The sequence below is a fragment of the Anser cygnoides genome, chromosome 13, assembly GCF_040182565.1.
Source record: "Anser cygnoides isolate HZ-2024a breed goose chromosome 13, Taihu_goose_T2T_genome, whole genome shotgun sequence".
Lineage (NCBI taxonomy): Eukaryota > Metazoa > Chordata > Aves > Anseriformes > Anatidae > Anser > Anser cygnoides.
The window spans coordinates 19,133,793-19,149,663 of NC_089885.1; the positions used below are offsets into that span (position 1 = coordinate 19,133,793).

General features: G+C 36.6%; 1 protein-coding gene across 37 annotated transcripts in view; it reads right to left on the reverse strand.

The window, feature by feature from the left end:
• ZNF711 (zinc finger protein 711) overlaps positions 1-15,871 on the reverse strand; it is a 41,261-nt gene that overhangs the window by 10,973 nt on the left and 14,417 nt on the right. For 5 of the 37 annotated variants that reach the window (XM_067004846.1, XM_067004871.1, XM_067004872.1 and 2 more), the window contains exons 5-11: positions 11,877-12,035; positions 10,998-11,144; positions 10,256-10,393; positions 8,833-8,880; positions 8,120-8,263; positions 4,005-7,653; positions 106-3,346 (exon numbers count right to left, since the gene is read on the reverse strand). In XM_067004846.1, coding sequence (XP_066860947.1) covers positions 6,476-7,653; positions 8,120-8,263; positions 8,833-8,880; positions 10,256-10,393; positions 10,998-11,144; positions 11,877-12,035 — 1,814 coding nt within the window. In that variant the 3' untranslated portion in view covers positions 106-3,346; positions 4,005-6,475. Of the gene's footprint in view, positions 1-105; positions 3,347-4,004; positions 7,654-8,119; positions 8,264-8,832; positions 8,881-10,255; positions 10,394-10,997; positions 11,145-11,876; positions 12,036-15,280; positions 15,372-15,471; positions 15,663-15,871 lie in introns of those variants that run through there. The other 32 variants (XM_067004864.1, XM_067004859.1, XM_067004862.1 and 29 more) reach the window with 32 other exon arrangements.

A 15,871-nucleotide genomic window follows, 5' to 3' on the forward strand; every position in this document is an offset into this window, starting at 1 on the left:
TTTGGTGACCCAAACCACCAAAAGAAAAAACCATTTTTTTAATGCTATCATAGTGATGGGTGCAGTTATCCCAACAAAAAGAGACAAATCAACTTTCTTACTTACTGTGGTCTTTGCCATGATTGCAGCTGGGCTTGACTGGCTGGAAGCATTATACAAACAGTTCCAAAGAAAGAAGCTGTGAACAGCAGAACCATCAGTTATTAATGGACATACTTTACACTCTTTTCAGTGTATTTACTAATCTTTCTAGCAAATAATATTAAACCATTTCTTTAGCTCTGTATGACTTCAGACTGTCTAATAGCATAAGCAAAGTAATAAACGCCCTTAAAAGACAGGAAAAAGTACAGGCTCTGAATACAGTCAGAGCTGGGTGGGCATTGCAATTTGATGACAAATGCCACGATTAGCAAGTGAACTGTCTCCCATATACAACTGGCATTAAGACAAATCTGAAAACACCCTAATTGTTCCCTACGCTAGTGGCTAACAGCCTATTTTAAAAAAAAGCCTAGTTCACTAACCAGGAAAGTCAGATGTCAATATTGTATTGTGTAGCAAGGATCAGCTGCCCTAAGGCTTATGAGACTATTTTAAAACCTCCCTATACTGCACGTGCTACAGCACTGATCGCTGTAACAACTCCCAGAAAACACGAAGCAATAGATACGTGTCGAAAAGCTGAGCTAGACTAGAAGATAAAGCATAGTGGCCATTTGGAGCTGGTTTTGTTTTAAAACCAGACACATAAAAAGCAAGATTTTTATTTATTATTATAAAAATACAAGGTATTTGCTGAAGTCTAATCCGCTGCCTCTCTTCCATTGAACAGAAACTGACTGACCTAACATTTCTTCTGGAGTTTACAGCAATGCACTTTTCTCACTTACTCGTCTCTGTACATTCTAGTTAACGCTCAAACTACAAACAGTATACTTCAGAAAATTTTTCACCTCAATTTCAGGTATATCCACTGATATTTCTACATTTTTGCAGAAGCAAATCAGAAAAATCAGAGACAGCATTTACTTCATGTATTTACAGCAACGAACGTACTGCCCTGTTAAATTATCAACAGCATTAACCCTCACTGCCTGAAGTGATGTTACAGCATACAATTTCTTGTTCTTACATTGAAAGATAGGAGAAAAAAAGCTGTCTTCTGGTTTCTGTTACTGTTTTTTCCACCCAACTATGTAATGCAGAATGGTTTCTTCTGCCTCAGCTGTGAAACAAAAGCCAAACACAGGCCTGGTTTAAAAGTTAATGACACCTCTAGCATTCTGCCTGAAAAGTCAACATAGGCTTTGAATACTACATCAAGGTAACATACCTTTACCTTGACCTTTACCTTGAGACTACGCTGCTGGTGTTCTTCCATATTCTCGCTCTCTCAATTTCATTACCTTTAATTGTGGTTATTTGACACCTGAAGAAAAACAATACAGATGATGAATCAGACATGAATTAATTTCAACTGTTTCCGCCTTTTAGTTCTTTGTCTGTCGTTCAAAGAAATGCAGTAAACAACTCTGACACTCAGAGCAACCCTTCCACATGTACTGAAACCTGCTGCTTGCTCAAGCGAACATGACGTGTTTGTACATCACGCACATCACCACAGGAAGCAAGCACAGGAGAAATCCATACACAGTCGAGAACAGCTGAACTACCTCGGTGTTGTGCTCCCAGGCGGCAAACAGCTTTACAGCACAGGTCACCTTTCCTACTCATCGTCTTTTGGGTGGCATCCTACCACAAATGCTTGGAAAGGTACTTCCTCCTATTTGTTAGTGTCCCTGCACAGGAGATTTGCAACAATTTGAAAAGCACAAACCTTTCCTCTTTTCAAAACAGCTCACAGCCCTTACTGAAAACATGGCAAAAGGCAAGACATAGGTGAACTTCAATAAGGAAAGGATGTATGCACGAAGATGATCATGTCTGCTGAAGACTACCTCTAAAAGAGCAGAGACCGTGCAACCTGACAGCAGCGATGGGAGACTTCATTCAGGGTTTGCAGGAGAAGTAATAGAGTATGATACCACCAACTCTACCGTTGAATGAAACATTTAGTCACAAGACTTACAAAGCTTACAGGTGGCAGTGTCTCTCCTTCACTCACTTCCTGCCACCACTTAGGAACTCATCTGCTTTGAAAATGAATAGGCAGGGCCTGTCTGCACTGCGTCCCATCCTAAGGTTGTATCGGTCTGGGTAAACGGAAGGCGGTTTGCTGCCAGCTCAGGGGAGGGAGCCAGTCAGGGCAGAGTTACAGACTACGCAGAGCAGGGATCTGCAGAGGTACTGAGATAGAAGAATTTTACTGTGATTTGACACAATGCATTTTTAAAATCATGACACCTCCACGGTAAAAGTAACACAGCCATCACAAGTTCTCTTAAATATTTACTGGGAAAGCACACCAAGAAGAATTTAGGAACTGCCTCAAGCTGCTGAGGATTCAGGTGGATTTTTCTTCTTACATTTTAGGTAAAAGCTTATGCTGAGGAGACCAATGAACCACTAGTTCTAATACAGAAATAATACTGGGGAAGTATTATTTAATAATGAGGAAACATGGGTGTAAGGAAGTGGGCAGTAGGGGAGGCTCTACCTGAGTCCTACCTTCTGTTGGGAGAATACCTACACAAATAATATATAAAAATACCCTACATTACTCAAACAACATGCACGAAATAGGAGCACTGTATATACTACCACTTCCTCTCAGGTTTCTCCTTATCCAGCTTCTGCATTCCTTTATTTTCCCTAAACCCAGCTTCTACATCTCTTCCTCCACAGCCCCAACATCACATCAGCAACACACTGCATACGCTTGGTTTTGGTGATTCCTTCTTCTTTCCATCCACCACAACTTTTTCTTTTTTTAAACTACCAAAGCCCTCCTAATAACTCCAACACCCCTTCTTTGCCTATTCCCCATCTAACTTGGAAAGACAATTACAAGAAGCTTCAACATCTGCAGCTACGAAGACAACAGTTCTAGAAGAAGCAGAAGCATTGATGGGGATTTCAAACTACAGAAAAATACCCAAGTCCAGGCTCAGTCATCAACATCTACCCAACCAGCACTGGACAGAACCAGCAAAGGGCCAAGCAGAAGCATACACTCTCCTAGTGACATTAGCTACTGAATTCTAAAACCACTGCTCAAGCAAAAAGTCTGACAATTATTTTTTGACACTGTTTAAAGTCCAACAACATATGGATAGCAATACATTAACCTTAATGCTGTGTGAGTTATTTTTCTCTCTTCAACAGACCTTGTCCCCACAATGTTTCTTCCCAGTTAGGTTTCACTGTCCATTTCACTGTTCCACTGCCAAGAGAAGAAACAAACAATTAATATAAAGAAAAAACATTCAAAATTCTAAAGCAATAGGCCAACCAAATGAAAGTGGCGACTTGTCTTGAGACTTCATATTGGAAAAGGCTGCCTATAACCATCATGTTAAACTTAACTCAGCTTCTCCATCTAGCTGTCACAAAGAGCAGGGCTCATACACAGGAGATGGTACTAGCCTGCACCTTTCTTCAAGTCCTCCTTACTTCCCCATATTTGTACTTTAGCTGATAATAACCAACTAAAGCTGTAGCTTTTCCAACCACTATTTCCTCCCTTCCATCTTGAAAAACATATTCCTCACAGATTTTCATGTTCCAGGAAGGTATGTTGGAAGAAACACTACTGTTATCCTCAAACATACGCTGCAAATGAATGTTAATACAGTTCACTACTGAATACCAAGCACGAATAGTAAGAGCTATCAAAATATGATTTGAATGTAATGCTCACAGGCATTATGTCTACATTTCTATCACCATCTAAAATGCTGGCTTTCCAGAAGCTTAATTTCTTTTGTATGTAGCCCCCATGGGCTGTTCTGTACCACATGAACTGTGATGGGTCCTTAAGCAATGAGGACTGAGCGCTTTTACAAGGTTTGCTAAAGATGATGTTAGAAATACTTAAGTACCTGGTTATTCTCTCCATCCTTAAGCTGGAAAAATGAGCCAGCACGGATCTGTGCTTGGTCACAGAGTCAGAACGATCATCTTCAGTCTGCTATGAAGAATCTCCTTCCGTCTACGCATTCAATATAATTTTCAGGAATAAAACATTAAAATTATCAACAAAACACAAGGTCAATTTCTAAGACTTTTTGAACGCTACTGCCTCCTCCTCCTCCTCTGAATGCTGGACATACAAAAGAAAGTATTATAAACAAACCAGATTAATAAATTCACAATGTCTGCATAATTTCTACTTGTTATTACAAACCTAAGACTTCACTGGTTAAAAGCCCGTTGGAAATCCTTGAGTAAGAGTTCATTTAACACTGCACTCTTTTCTTAAAGTTTTAAATTACTGATGTCATACTTCAAGTATTCTAAAATGAAGAAAATTAAGACACTATTTTTAGCATTTTGCTGACTGTTCTTATTACACAGTTAAGGCAATACCTACCTGTCTTTTCCCAAAATACAAGAAATCTAATGTTCTCTTCACTTAAAAGAAAGAATTTCAAAGGCATGTCAGTATCACATTTGATAATTATTTTAGAAATAAACTTAAATTACATTACACCTGTAACTTTAAAGGGTCAGTTAAAACCCCAATATTCCCCCCTCAGTAGTCTGATAAACATACCTCAAGTAAGCCCTTAACTTGAGATGTTACTGCATTTTAAATTAGGGAATAATAATGTAATTAAAATGTTAGGCAAATTTCCACAGAATGAGACTTTCCTAAATCACCATGAATGAAAAGTAAACTCCAAAAAATTTGGAGTGCAAGAGATGCGTTTTATTGTATGCCCGTTACGATGAGTAACACATTTAGAAATAATAATCCCACATAACAGTGACAATCTTATTTTACAGCGTGTACATCATTTTTTACAGCCACATAAAACACATATTTTTCTAAGAGATTTCCCAAATTTAACTTTCTGAAGTTTAGAAATATAAAAAAAAAATTTTCTCAAGGAACTGATTCTCATCTGGTGCAAAAACAAAATATGAACATTATCTGAAACACAAAGCCACAATATAGCATGAAGTTACAATTTATCATGTGAACAGCTGTGTGCAAACATGAAGCAACTAAAAAGAGTAAAAAATACACATTATATGCGTAACATTTATGAACAGGTTTTTCATTAAATAGCCCTAGACCAGCTTGTTATATTAAGCGCCATTTGATTTGCAGCATGCTAACACAAAGCATTGTTTAAAGGGATGCATATTTTAAATGTATACACTGTAAACTGAAGATCCACCTCCAAACTCTAGTGGCAGCATATTTCTCTGGTTAAATACTGCATATATACTTTCTTACAGATTGAAAATGCATGTTTATAGCACAGTATAGATTTTTTTTTAAGAATTGATTAAAAGGTGCAATTTTATGTTTATACTGAAAATTTCATATTAGGAGGTAGGACAGTAATAGTCATACCTGTTAAGAACACTGCCCTACACAACTTCTAAGTACTCTGAATTTTAATTAAAAAAAAAGTAAACTATAATTTTTTCAATTTTCTCTTTATTATTTTGAGATCTGAAGGTATTGAGAAAAAATTAGTGTTGAGTCACAACACTATCAGCTGCATCCATTTTATCCTTAAAAAAAAAGTCAAAGTTAATTTTGTTATGTGCCATACTGAACAACATTCAACTGTAGTTTCAGATAAAAAAGGGAAATTATATACATACACATCTTTAACCCTAGCACCAGAACACCACCTCTGAGATCATAACATAATGCTATATTTTAAACATCATATCCTGCAATAAAATAGGTTAGCAGCTTTGAAAACCTTTAACAAATTACGTGTTGGACCTAACTAATAAAGGAAACGAAAAAGTTTCCCAATGAAATGTGTCTTTTTTTTTTTTTTAGGAAAAAAAAAAGAGGGACAACTCCTAAATCTCACCATTTCTAGAATATAATTTCCAGGCACAATTTAAAAACGTTATGATCAAGTGACTGACTAATACTCTTCTTTCAAAACTGCACAAGAAGCTAGACTCAGTTGCCTCAGCAAACAATTTGTAAATAACCCCACCATATATCTGAACTGTTTTCATATTGGAGACAAATGCTCTTACTGACAAAATGGATAACACAATCATCTTTTTGTCTTCTATAGCTTAACAATGTGTAATACTATTAATTTGAAGACATTCATCCATCTTTCTGCAAATTTAAGACATTCATCCATCTTTCTGCATTCCATAGTGCTCTTCAGGTTCTGATAAGCAACAATCATAGGGCTATGAGATCCCCTGTCAACCCTAATACTTTTAAGACTTTTAATACAAAGAATGTAAAGTTATGATTTAATATCAAGCTTTGAAACCAGGAGAAACAGTTCATGAGATTTTTTTTTTCCCCAATTAGCATATCACAGTTTCTAAATTGCTTCCTTCTTGACATCATATATTACATTATGGCCTCTTTGTGGTGCCTCATTATATGCTGATTTTTTTCTGATGGTCTACGGAACCCCTTTTTGCAATACTCACACCTATGTGGATAGTCTTTTGTGTGTATTGATATTACATGCCGTTTAAAGCCTGATGCATCCGTAGTGCTATATTCACAATACTGGCACTGATAAACTTTTCTTCCACTGTGGGTCTTCATGTGCTTCTTAAGTTCATTTTGCAGCCTAAATCCTCTTTTACATCTTTTGCATTTAAAAGGCAGGTCCTTGGTGTGAACTGAGAGGATATGCCCACTCAGTACAAAAGGATCTGATGTTTTAAAGTCACAGTGTCTACACTGATGTATCTTTTTACCTTTATGGGTTTCACTATGCTTTTTGAGCTCAGATGGACGATGGAAGCCTTTTTCACATACCTCACATTTGTGGGGAAAATCCTTTGTATGAACTGAAATAATGTGTCGCTTCAGGTCACTTGAATTGGTGCTCTTATGGTCACAATGTGGACACTGATGAGTCTTATGCCCTTGAAATAATTCTGTGTGCTGCTGCAGTTCTTTTTCATCTGTAAAAGCCTGGGGACAGTGCTCACACTTAAAAGGCAAATCAGTCCCGTGTTTGGTTTTGATGTGAGTTTTCAGATTGGACTGATCAGCACATCTGAAGACACAGTGCTGACACTGGTATGGCTTTTCCCCAGTGTGGGTCCTCATGTGCTTTTTCAGCTCTGATGGATGACGGAATCCTTTCCCACACTCCACACAAACATGAGGGAAGTTCTTACTGTGAACTGCAAGTAGATGTCTATTGAGTAGTCCCTGCTCTGCAGATTCATAGTCACAATATTTGCACTTGTGCAGTTTAGGCTCCTTGTCCCTCAGTATTAGCTTATTAGAACTCAATGGGCTTGCTTCTCTGTATCTTCTCGTATATTCTGTAAACTCATGGGTTTTATCAACTTTATTTATAAGTTTATGGCTTTCCAGATGATTGTGGAAACTTACTTTTTTGTTAGTTGTAAAGTCACAGTCTGTACACTGGTATTTCTTCTTAATCATATGATCTGGATGATTCTTCATATGCCTTTTCAAGAATCCTCTGGATTTAAATTTTTTCCCACATATATGACAAGGGTAAACTGTTAAGGGCTGTCCATCAGGACCTATTATAACAGCTGTTTTTAAACAAACAAAAACAAGTTATGAAGGAAACAAATTCATGGATTAAGAAGTTTAAAATCAGCCAACTGCTGTTCAGATTCATGCACTTATGCTTGCAGCAGACAGAGTTCAGTAGTTTAAAAACAACCAATCCACAGCACCTACCGTTTATATACTTTGTTTTAGAAACTGCTCAAATAGGTAAGTGGTATCAGATGTACAGTGAGTATATCCACGATTACTTTTTAATAGCTTGCAAAGTTCAACTGAATTACATCAGCCCAAAGCGTACTGACTTCAATAGCAGAAATTCCACATTTTCTATGCACAGAATTGGAGGGGGGAAGGACACAGGAAATCTGCAAATCACCTTTTATATTTTTTAATTCTGCACCAGTTTGGGGAAAAATAAAAATAAAAAGGAATAGTAACGGAGTAAGTACCACTCCATGAGAATACACATAACCATACAGTGTTTACCTGTTTGCCATTGCCTGGCCTCTCCTCTCCTCCTTTTCTTGTTTTTTTGTTTTAGCACTCTATTAGTGCTAATGCTATCACAAATCTGCAGGTATTGTGTTGCATTACCGTTTTTGTTTTCTAATCGTGTATCCAAGTTATTCCCTAGAAACAAAAATTAAACACCATAAAAAACCTTAAACAACTTTTTTCTTTGGGACTGATGACTGGAATTGCACAGCAACATATCTACTACTTTTAAAAACAAATATCACCCATTCCTCTACAATGAACATATACAAAAAATAGAGTGCCAGTATAAAGCACTACCTTTGTTGTTGGCAAAAGAACATATTTCTTTAAACATTGATTCATTCTCAGATATATTCCTTGATACCTCATACTTCTCAAGACATTAATTCTTACAAGTTATGCTGGTTGTTTCCTTTTATCTAACTTGAACTTACTTCTCACCAACCGTATTCTCTGTTCTGACTACAAAACTGTACATAAAACCCAAGTTGCAGATCCTCCCAGCTTCCCCACCCACTCTGAAGGCCAACAACAGATCTAAAATTGTTTTCGTTTCTAAATACTAGAGAAGGACTACTCCTTCAACATATACTTCACGGACAATTTTTGCACTCACTGATCAGGAGAACTATGACACAAACATACATATTTTTAAAAGCCTAAGTTTCAGAGTTCTACACAGCACATTTGCACGTTCTTACCTGCCGCTTGACCATCTTCATATCTTCTGGGTAGTCGTCTTTCATCTCCTGCAGAAAATGGTATTTTAGTCATTACAAATTAAAGTTCTTTTTAAAGATGACGGCTTTGAAAATCTGAGAATGAGAGAAAACCAACTTAACTAAAAAGTAACAGCTCTATCTGTCCAAACTGAGATGTGCAGTTCACATCAGTTCAGTATTTCATAATTATGCGCACCAAGAAATAAAAATCACATCTTTGTCAGTAGTCAATATCCACGGAAATTGTGTTTGCATGCTTACCATGCTGTCTTTTCTGCTTCTCACTGTTAATAAGCTCGTTCTGAAAACTTTCAACCTTATAAATAACCTTGGATACCAATCCAGAAATGAGGATACCCAAAATCCACAATTTGTTTTTGAGATGAAAGTACTTTATCTTTCCAGAGTAGAACTAGGCAGATAGTAAGACTTCTGCCTTATCAGCCATTCAGCACTCATCTATATGAGACACTACGAAGTTCTACCAGATGGAGAAGTAACACTTTAAGAGTATGTTCCTCATTTTGGATTGAAAGTGTTTACTGCTAAGTGGCAAGGCTTTGTGGTTCAAAACCACTTCATCAGCCCAACTAGTGATCCTGATCTGATACCATCTTAATATACGTTTAATATGCCAAAATCCTGGAAAAAATAAGTATGAAATCAGAGAATGTTCAGAATGTCATGTCCTGATAAGATACTTCTACAATTTAAAACATTGTTGCAGAAAACAAATTTTATTTTTTCTTTCATAATTTAAAGGAATAACAGGTTTAAAACATGCTGTATAAAATGAAGTCATCAGGAACAGCTTCACACATCTCTTCCTACTACTTTTGAAGTTATTCTCCCTCCCTCCTAGCTAATGTAAAATACTTAAACCTATTCTTGCTTTTTAAGATCTTCAACAGCTGATTTCAGCCAGCAAAAACCCACAAATTCTGTACATCTGAGATGGTAATTAGAACAAGAGTACCAAAATCCTCCAAACGGCTTTCCTTTCTACTTCGTAAGACTCAACGTATAGCAACCCATTCGTTATATTCAAGACAACCAACTACTTAAGTAATCTGACAACTGTTTGACAAGCCAGCATTGAGAAAATAAAATAAAAAATAATTAAAAAAAAACACCACTGTAAAAATGGGATCATTTTCTTTGTATCTGAACTGCAAAAAGCCAAGGACCTTATGCGTAAAAGGTTGCAAATTATGTGGAAAATAATTTTTCACAGCATTATATCAACTCCACTAACTGACACTGCTAATAGATCAGAAGGAGCTGTTTCCAAACCCCTAAGGAAAGGTGAAAGATTATGACAATTGCACAGAGATTCTGGAAGCTAGATTGGGGAAAAAAATAATGCAAGGGATTTTCAGAAAATAAGTATACTGACTCCTACCGTAAGCAGCAGCCCAAGCAACAGGGACAAAAGTTTTATTCACACCAGAGTCTTCAAGCTGTGTGTCTGGAAGTGATGTAGCTTCTTCCTCACCTACAATAACTTCCATATAAACTTCATCTGCTATTTCAGCACAGCCTGGATTAAAGGAGAATAATATATCTTAAATTTCACTCTGCTCATCCTTGATTGTCTTTCATTTAATTTGCTCTCACTCTGATTGATACCCATTATAAATTACTTTTTCTTCCTTTGGCATTTAGAACCACCCCTTCTCTTAGGGGATCATTGTTTATTCAGACATTCCTTAAAGAGAGAAAACACGTATCAATAAAAATAAATACAAAATAAATACCAATATAAATTCAAAATTAGAAAATTATAAACTTGTAACTGATGACATTTATTTGCCACTTTGCCAGAAAGCTGATTAAACAAGGTAATGCACAATAGGAAAACAGAAAAATGAGAAATTTGACTAACCTCATTAACTTCATCCATGGACATGTTAAATTTAATATAAATAATGAAATGATTGCATACAGTATGCACAAAGTGCATTTTATCCACATCACTTTAAAATAATTATAGCCTGCTCTTTATTTTTAGGGAAGATGAGCTTAGTTTTCTACTACTTCAGGCTGAAGAATCCTTCAGAAAAATTAAAAAAGTCCTTGAGAATGATGCTTATATTGTTGTACAAAACAGCATGAGAAACAAAAATGTTTCTTATTATGCTTACTAATATCTTCATCTTCCTGAGAAGAGTCCTTAACAGCCATGTAAACCATTTTTTCTCGCTGCATTCTACCAACACCGCCTTGTTCAATTACTCCAGCTACTGAATGTCCATTGTGAAAATCACTCTCTGTGACAATTTCTGTTCCACCTTTAACAAAAAAAGTTAAACACATTAAGTGAATGGAAACAAAACCACTTTCAAGATTAATTTCAGATTGAAGGTTTTTTTTTTTATTTACAATAAAACTATTTTATAAAACTCCAATTAAATGTTTTTGCGTCCATGTCTGTCGTTAAGAATGGTAATCGGAAGCAGTGAGAGTGCCACACAAGAATGTCCCTGCTGTAAATTAGCTTTCAGCCATAAGAAATTTTGGTTCTTCCTGCTGCTGCATTAGCAGTCTGTTCCTCAAGACTGGCAACCTATCCCCAGAGGAAGGAACCATACTTTAAGACCAGGCCCTGACAACCATGTAGGAAATGGCAGATGAAACAGATGTTACAACAGGTAAGGGATGTTAACATGCTACTTCTGTATGCTAGATCCTTTCCCCATAGCCTTCAGAAGCACACAGTCTTCACAACCTTTCTTATACTTTAAAGAAATGAAGGACCAAATACTAAAATTGCGGGAACCTTACAGAAAAAAACACTGGCCTTCAACAGATACTATCCATTCAAAATGGGACAGCAAAATATGTAGTTACTTTGTTGACCTGAACCTGAAAATAACACCTGCAGCATTAATAGTATATGAGCAATCTCCACAAATGTCAACACTCTGTAGACCATTGTGATCAGTGTATTACATGAAATTAACAAACAGGAAGACCACAAAACACTTTTTTACTACTGGAAAAATACAGAATTCAAAAGGTACCTATTTCGACATCATCTTCAGCTTCAGCTTTAAATATGTACACTTTGATGACTTCTGAACCAAACCCATCATCTTTAGCAACTTCATCATTTGCCACCTCGGTACTGATTTTCAAGGGAGCGCTTCCTATATGATCCAATTTTTCTCCAACATCATCCACTGTAAAGATAAGAGAATAACAATGAGGCTCAAATACATTTTTTAAAAGTCACAGTAATCAGTAGCATCATTTTCTCCACTACTATCTCCATGCATAATAAAGTTTTGTTGCCATATATGGACTTCACAAAATAGTTCATCTTAAGGTACGTGAAAGAGATTCCAAAATTTCAGTACTCATTTTTTTGTTGCAACTCTGTAAACATTTAATGAATTACAGAGTTAAGAACACTAGAGAGTTTGTTGTCACCGTGTTTTTTCTGAAACTACCACACTTAGAAAGCAAAAATGTATCAGATAGTAAAATTAAACATACATATCCAAAAATGTTAAAAACAAGCCCAGAATTGCCTGTTACAGTCTAAGAGTTCCAAGAAGCTTCTTCCCTACCCTAAAATACTGGTGACCAACACTTAGTAGTAGATACTCTTATCACGAGTGATGACTCCTGCCTACATTTCCAGTGATAGAAGTGTGCATCAAAAATTTGACTACCTCTTCACCCTAAACGAAATTTCACCCTAACTTCACCCTAAACTTCACCCTAACGATTTTATTCATGTTAGCACCTGAAAACATAAAAATTTACAAAGACTACTGTGTAATATATAGCCAATTAAAAGACGAGGTGAAAATAAATCCAAATAATACAATCTGAAATAGGCTTCTTGTTCCTTATGTATCCGTCTTACTCTGATGCATTTATTTGGTCTACTTTTTCAAAATACTCATTTTTTCAACAAAAATACATTCAAACCATTAGAAGTTTACAAGGAAAACTATTTTGTAAAAAAGGTATGCACATAGGTATCTGTTTATACAGATATATATCCCGAATTGCTAACACAGAGGCCGCTGAACCAAGCACCTTTCTGACGCAGGTACTGACAACGCTCCTCTCAGTGGCTAACAGTGGCTTCTCTGCAGATGGCCAAGCCAAGCCTCAGTAACACACAGGGAACGCACTCTCTAAACGGAAGAATCCCACAGAATGTAAATAAAACCTGAACTGAATACAGTTCATGGACTGCAATTTATTGCATATGTAACACCAAAGTATGTGCACACAAGGTTAAAAACCAATCTTGTATTATTATTTAAGTGACAGCAGTGTTTCATGAGTAAGGCCTGAGCCTGCTCAACGGGGCCGCTGAGGTTACTGAGGGAGGGGTGGCTTACCTTGGGATGGCTGCGGTGGTTCCCAATCCCCCTCTAAGTTTCCTGCTCCCCGTGCAGCAATGACTGCTCTTGAAGAGCTGCTTTTAACTACCTCAGACTACAGCCTGGCACACCGAGGTACAAGTTTAAGCTTTTCTTAAAACTCCAGGCATTCACGTGAGGCTGTTCAGAACCTGCTAGAAAAAGAGCAGATGCCTTTCCTGCAGCAGGGCTGGAATCCACCACAGCAATCCCAAACTAAGCTCTTCCCACACACAGACAGGATTCCAGAGATACACCTATCCCAGCAGATATCCACCATTTTTCACCTACACACTGAGGAACCTTATTTCAGAAATCTTGGACTGCATCAGAAGAGAACAGAAGTTACTGAGAACAGAACTAGATATGAAGTAAGTAATATTTAATTTTAGAACCTCCAAAAATTAAATCACACGTTTCGAAAAAAATTGAAGGGAATGCAAAAAAGTCCTATGGTTGATCTGTTTCTCTTTGTGAGCAACAGTTTAACGGAATAGCCAAAAAGAATCAAACTCGGATCAGGGGAAATAGATAAAAATTTCCTCTAGAAAAAAGTTTTTAGAATGGTTTTAATTAAAAACCATATCTCTATTAAAATTAATGCCAGCAACACCAATACCTTGATCTGTTCAAATCTGACACGCAGTACATTACTTTCAAATTACCTTGCAGGGCAATATAAGAGTACCAACACCACAAGCAAGCAAGCCACAACTTATCCAAATTCTTCAATATGATACACACGTTTAATTTTAGCACAATGGATGGTCCCACTGCATACACGAGTCTTTAAAGCATCAAAGGTAACTAATAATACACGGCAGGAGCGATTATATATATATGTGTGTAGCTATATGACTAGATATGCTGCCAAAACACAGAAAGAAAAGTGAAAGGCTGGGTGGAAGAAATCACTAACTGTATGCTGTTACTCTAACTGCAGAATTGGCAGGTGGTACCAGAGTTATTTTCAAATCTGTAACTCAAGCAACATCAACTTTTTCTAAACTGCAAAATTTTATAAACGTATTATCAATTTAACACAGAAAATAAGTATTTCAGTACTGGAAGTAGTACAGCAACTTCCTACTGAACAGTGGAGCAATCACTTATATGTGATAACATTTCCTTCACAGACAAATTTCCCAACAATTTAACTAATGTTGTATGACAGTGACTGGACATCACTGTGTATCTGGTTAAATAGTATAAGAATAAACACAGAATTTTAGATTAGTTGCCTTACCAGGACATCAATACCAATTCAATAAAGATTACATAGAGAAAAAAAGAGGAATTTTTCAGTTTTTAAACAAAAATAAATATTTTCAGCCTAAAATTTAAAGTAAAATACATGAATATAGTATGTACGCTCAAATGCTGTATTTTACCATTTCAAGTAAAGCCCTCAAATTTGTAATGCCTTTTAAAAACAAAACAACAACAACGAAACAGTAAAAACCCAGTAAAGCTACTGCAAACTCACAGCAGTATTTTTAAAATTAGTGGCTACTCCCACACCATCAACCATCGCGTGTGTTTTCAAAGATCTTCAGTCTCTACAATTCAAGATAAAGTTACGGAACCAGATCAGGAAGCCTGTGTATCAAGGGCCTCTGAAATCACTTCTTTTAGGAAACCAAAGTGAAATATAACAAAATTTGAAAAATATTAAGTAGACTGAGAAAATGTTACTGATATAGACCACCTACTGTAAGATGTTGCCATTTGTTTGAAATATATCAGCAACAAAAGCCATTGGCTCAGCAATTGCTAATGCTTAAATTGCCACCTTATACAAAGTAAATTTGATAGTTTCAATTTATTTTTTAAAACACATTTAGATAAGCAATAAAACAGCACAGCAGGACATGTAATCTTTGAAAAGTTCCAAAATATTAGGACTTTATTTTTTTTAAAAAAAAGATCATGAAAACATTCTATTGTCTAAGTAATATGATTTCAATCACACACTGCTAACTCAACAACGTTAAATTATCTCATGCCTTTTCCCAGTGATAGTGCCCAGGAGCAGGAATGCTTACTTTATGTCAAGGGAAGAATAAGAAAGTGTCTTCCACATCTGACTCATCCACCAGAAGCACTACATATTATTATCTCGTCATTTAAAATTAACTGAAAAAACACAACAGAGAACCTTTATAAATATATGCTGAATCCTCCTGAACGACAAGGTTTAAAGGAAAACTCAGCACACTTCTGATGTTAAACTTACCTTAGCTGTTTTCAGGTGTGTGATGTCCAGATTCACCGTGGATTGCCAGCTCCCAATTCATGTGATGCCTCAGCATGCACTATGCTGGTGATATCACACCCACCATAGGAGCCCACAGGGATAACACGAGGGCAAGATAAGTCCCATGGTTTTACAATTTCTCTTATTTTTCTAATGTCTGATATACTTACTCTATATCCCATAGGCTACAATATAGGAGTATTAAAACTAAAATGTTCAGCAAACTACGTAACACTGTATTGTCATACACTACAAAGGCGGCGGTGGCGGAACAGTACCTTACCCCTAAAGGCCAGCTCCAGTGTTGTTCTTTGGTGGGTATGAGGTCACCAACATAGTGCATGCAGGGCCAACACACGGATCGGGAGCTGGCAATCCC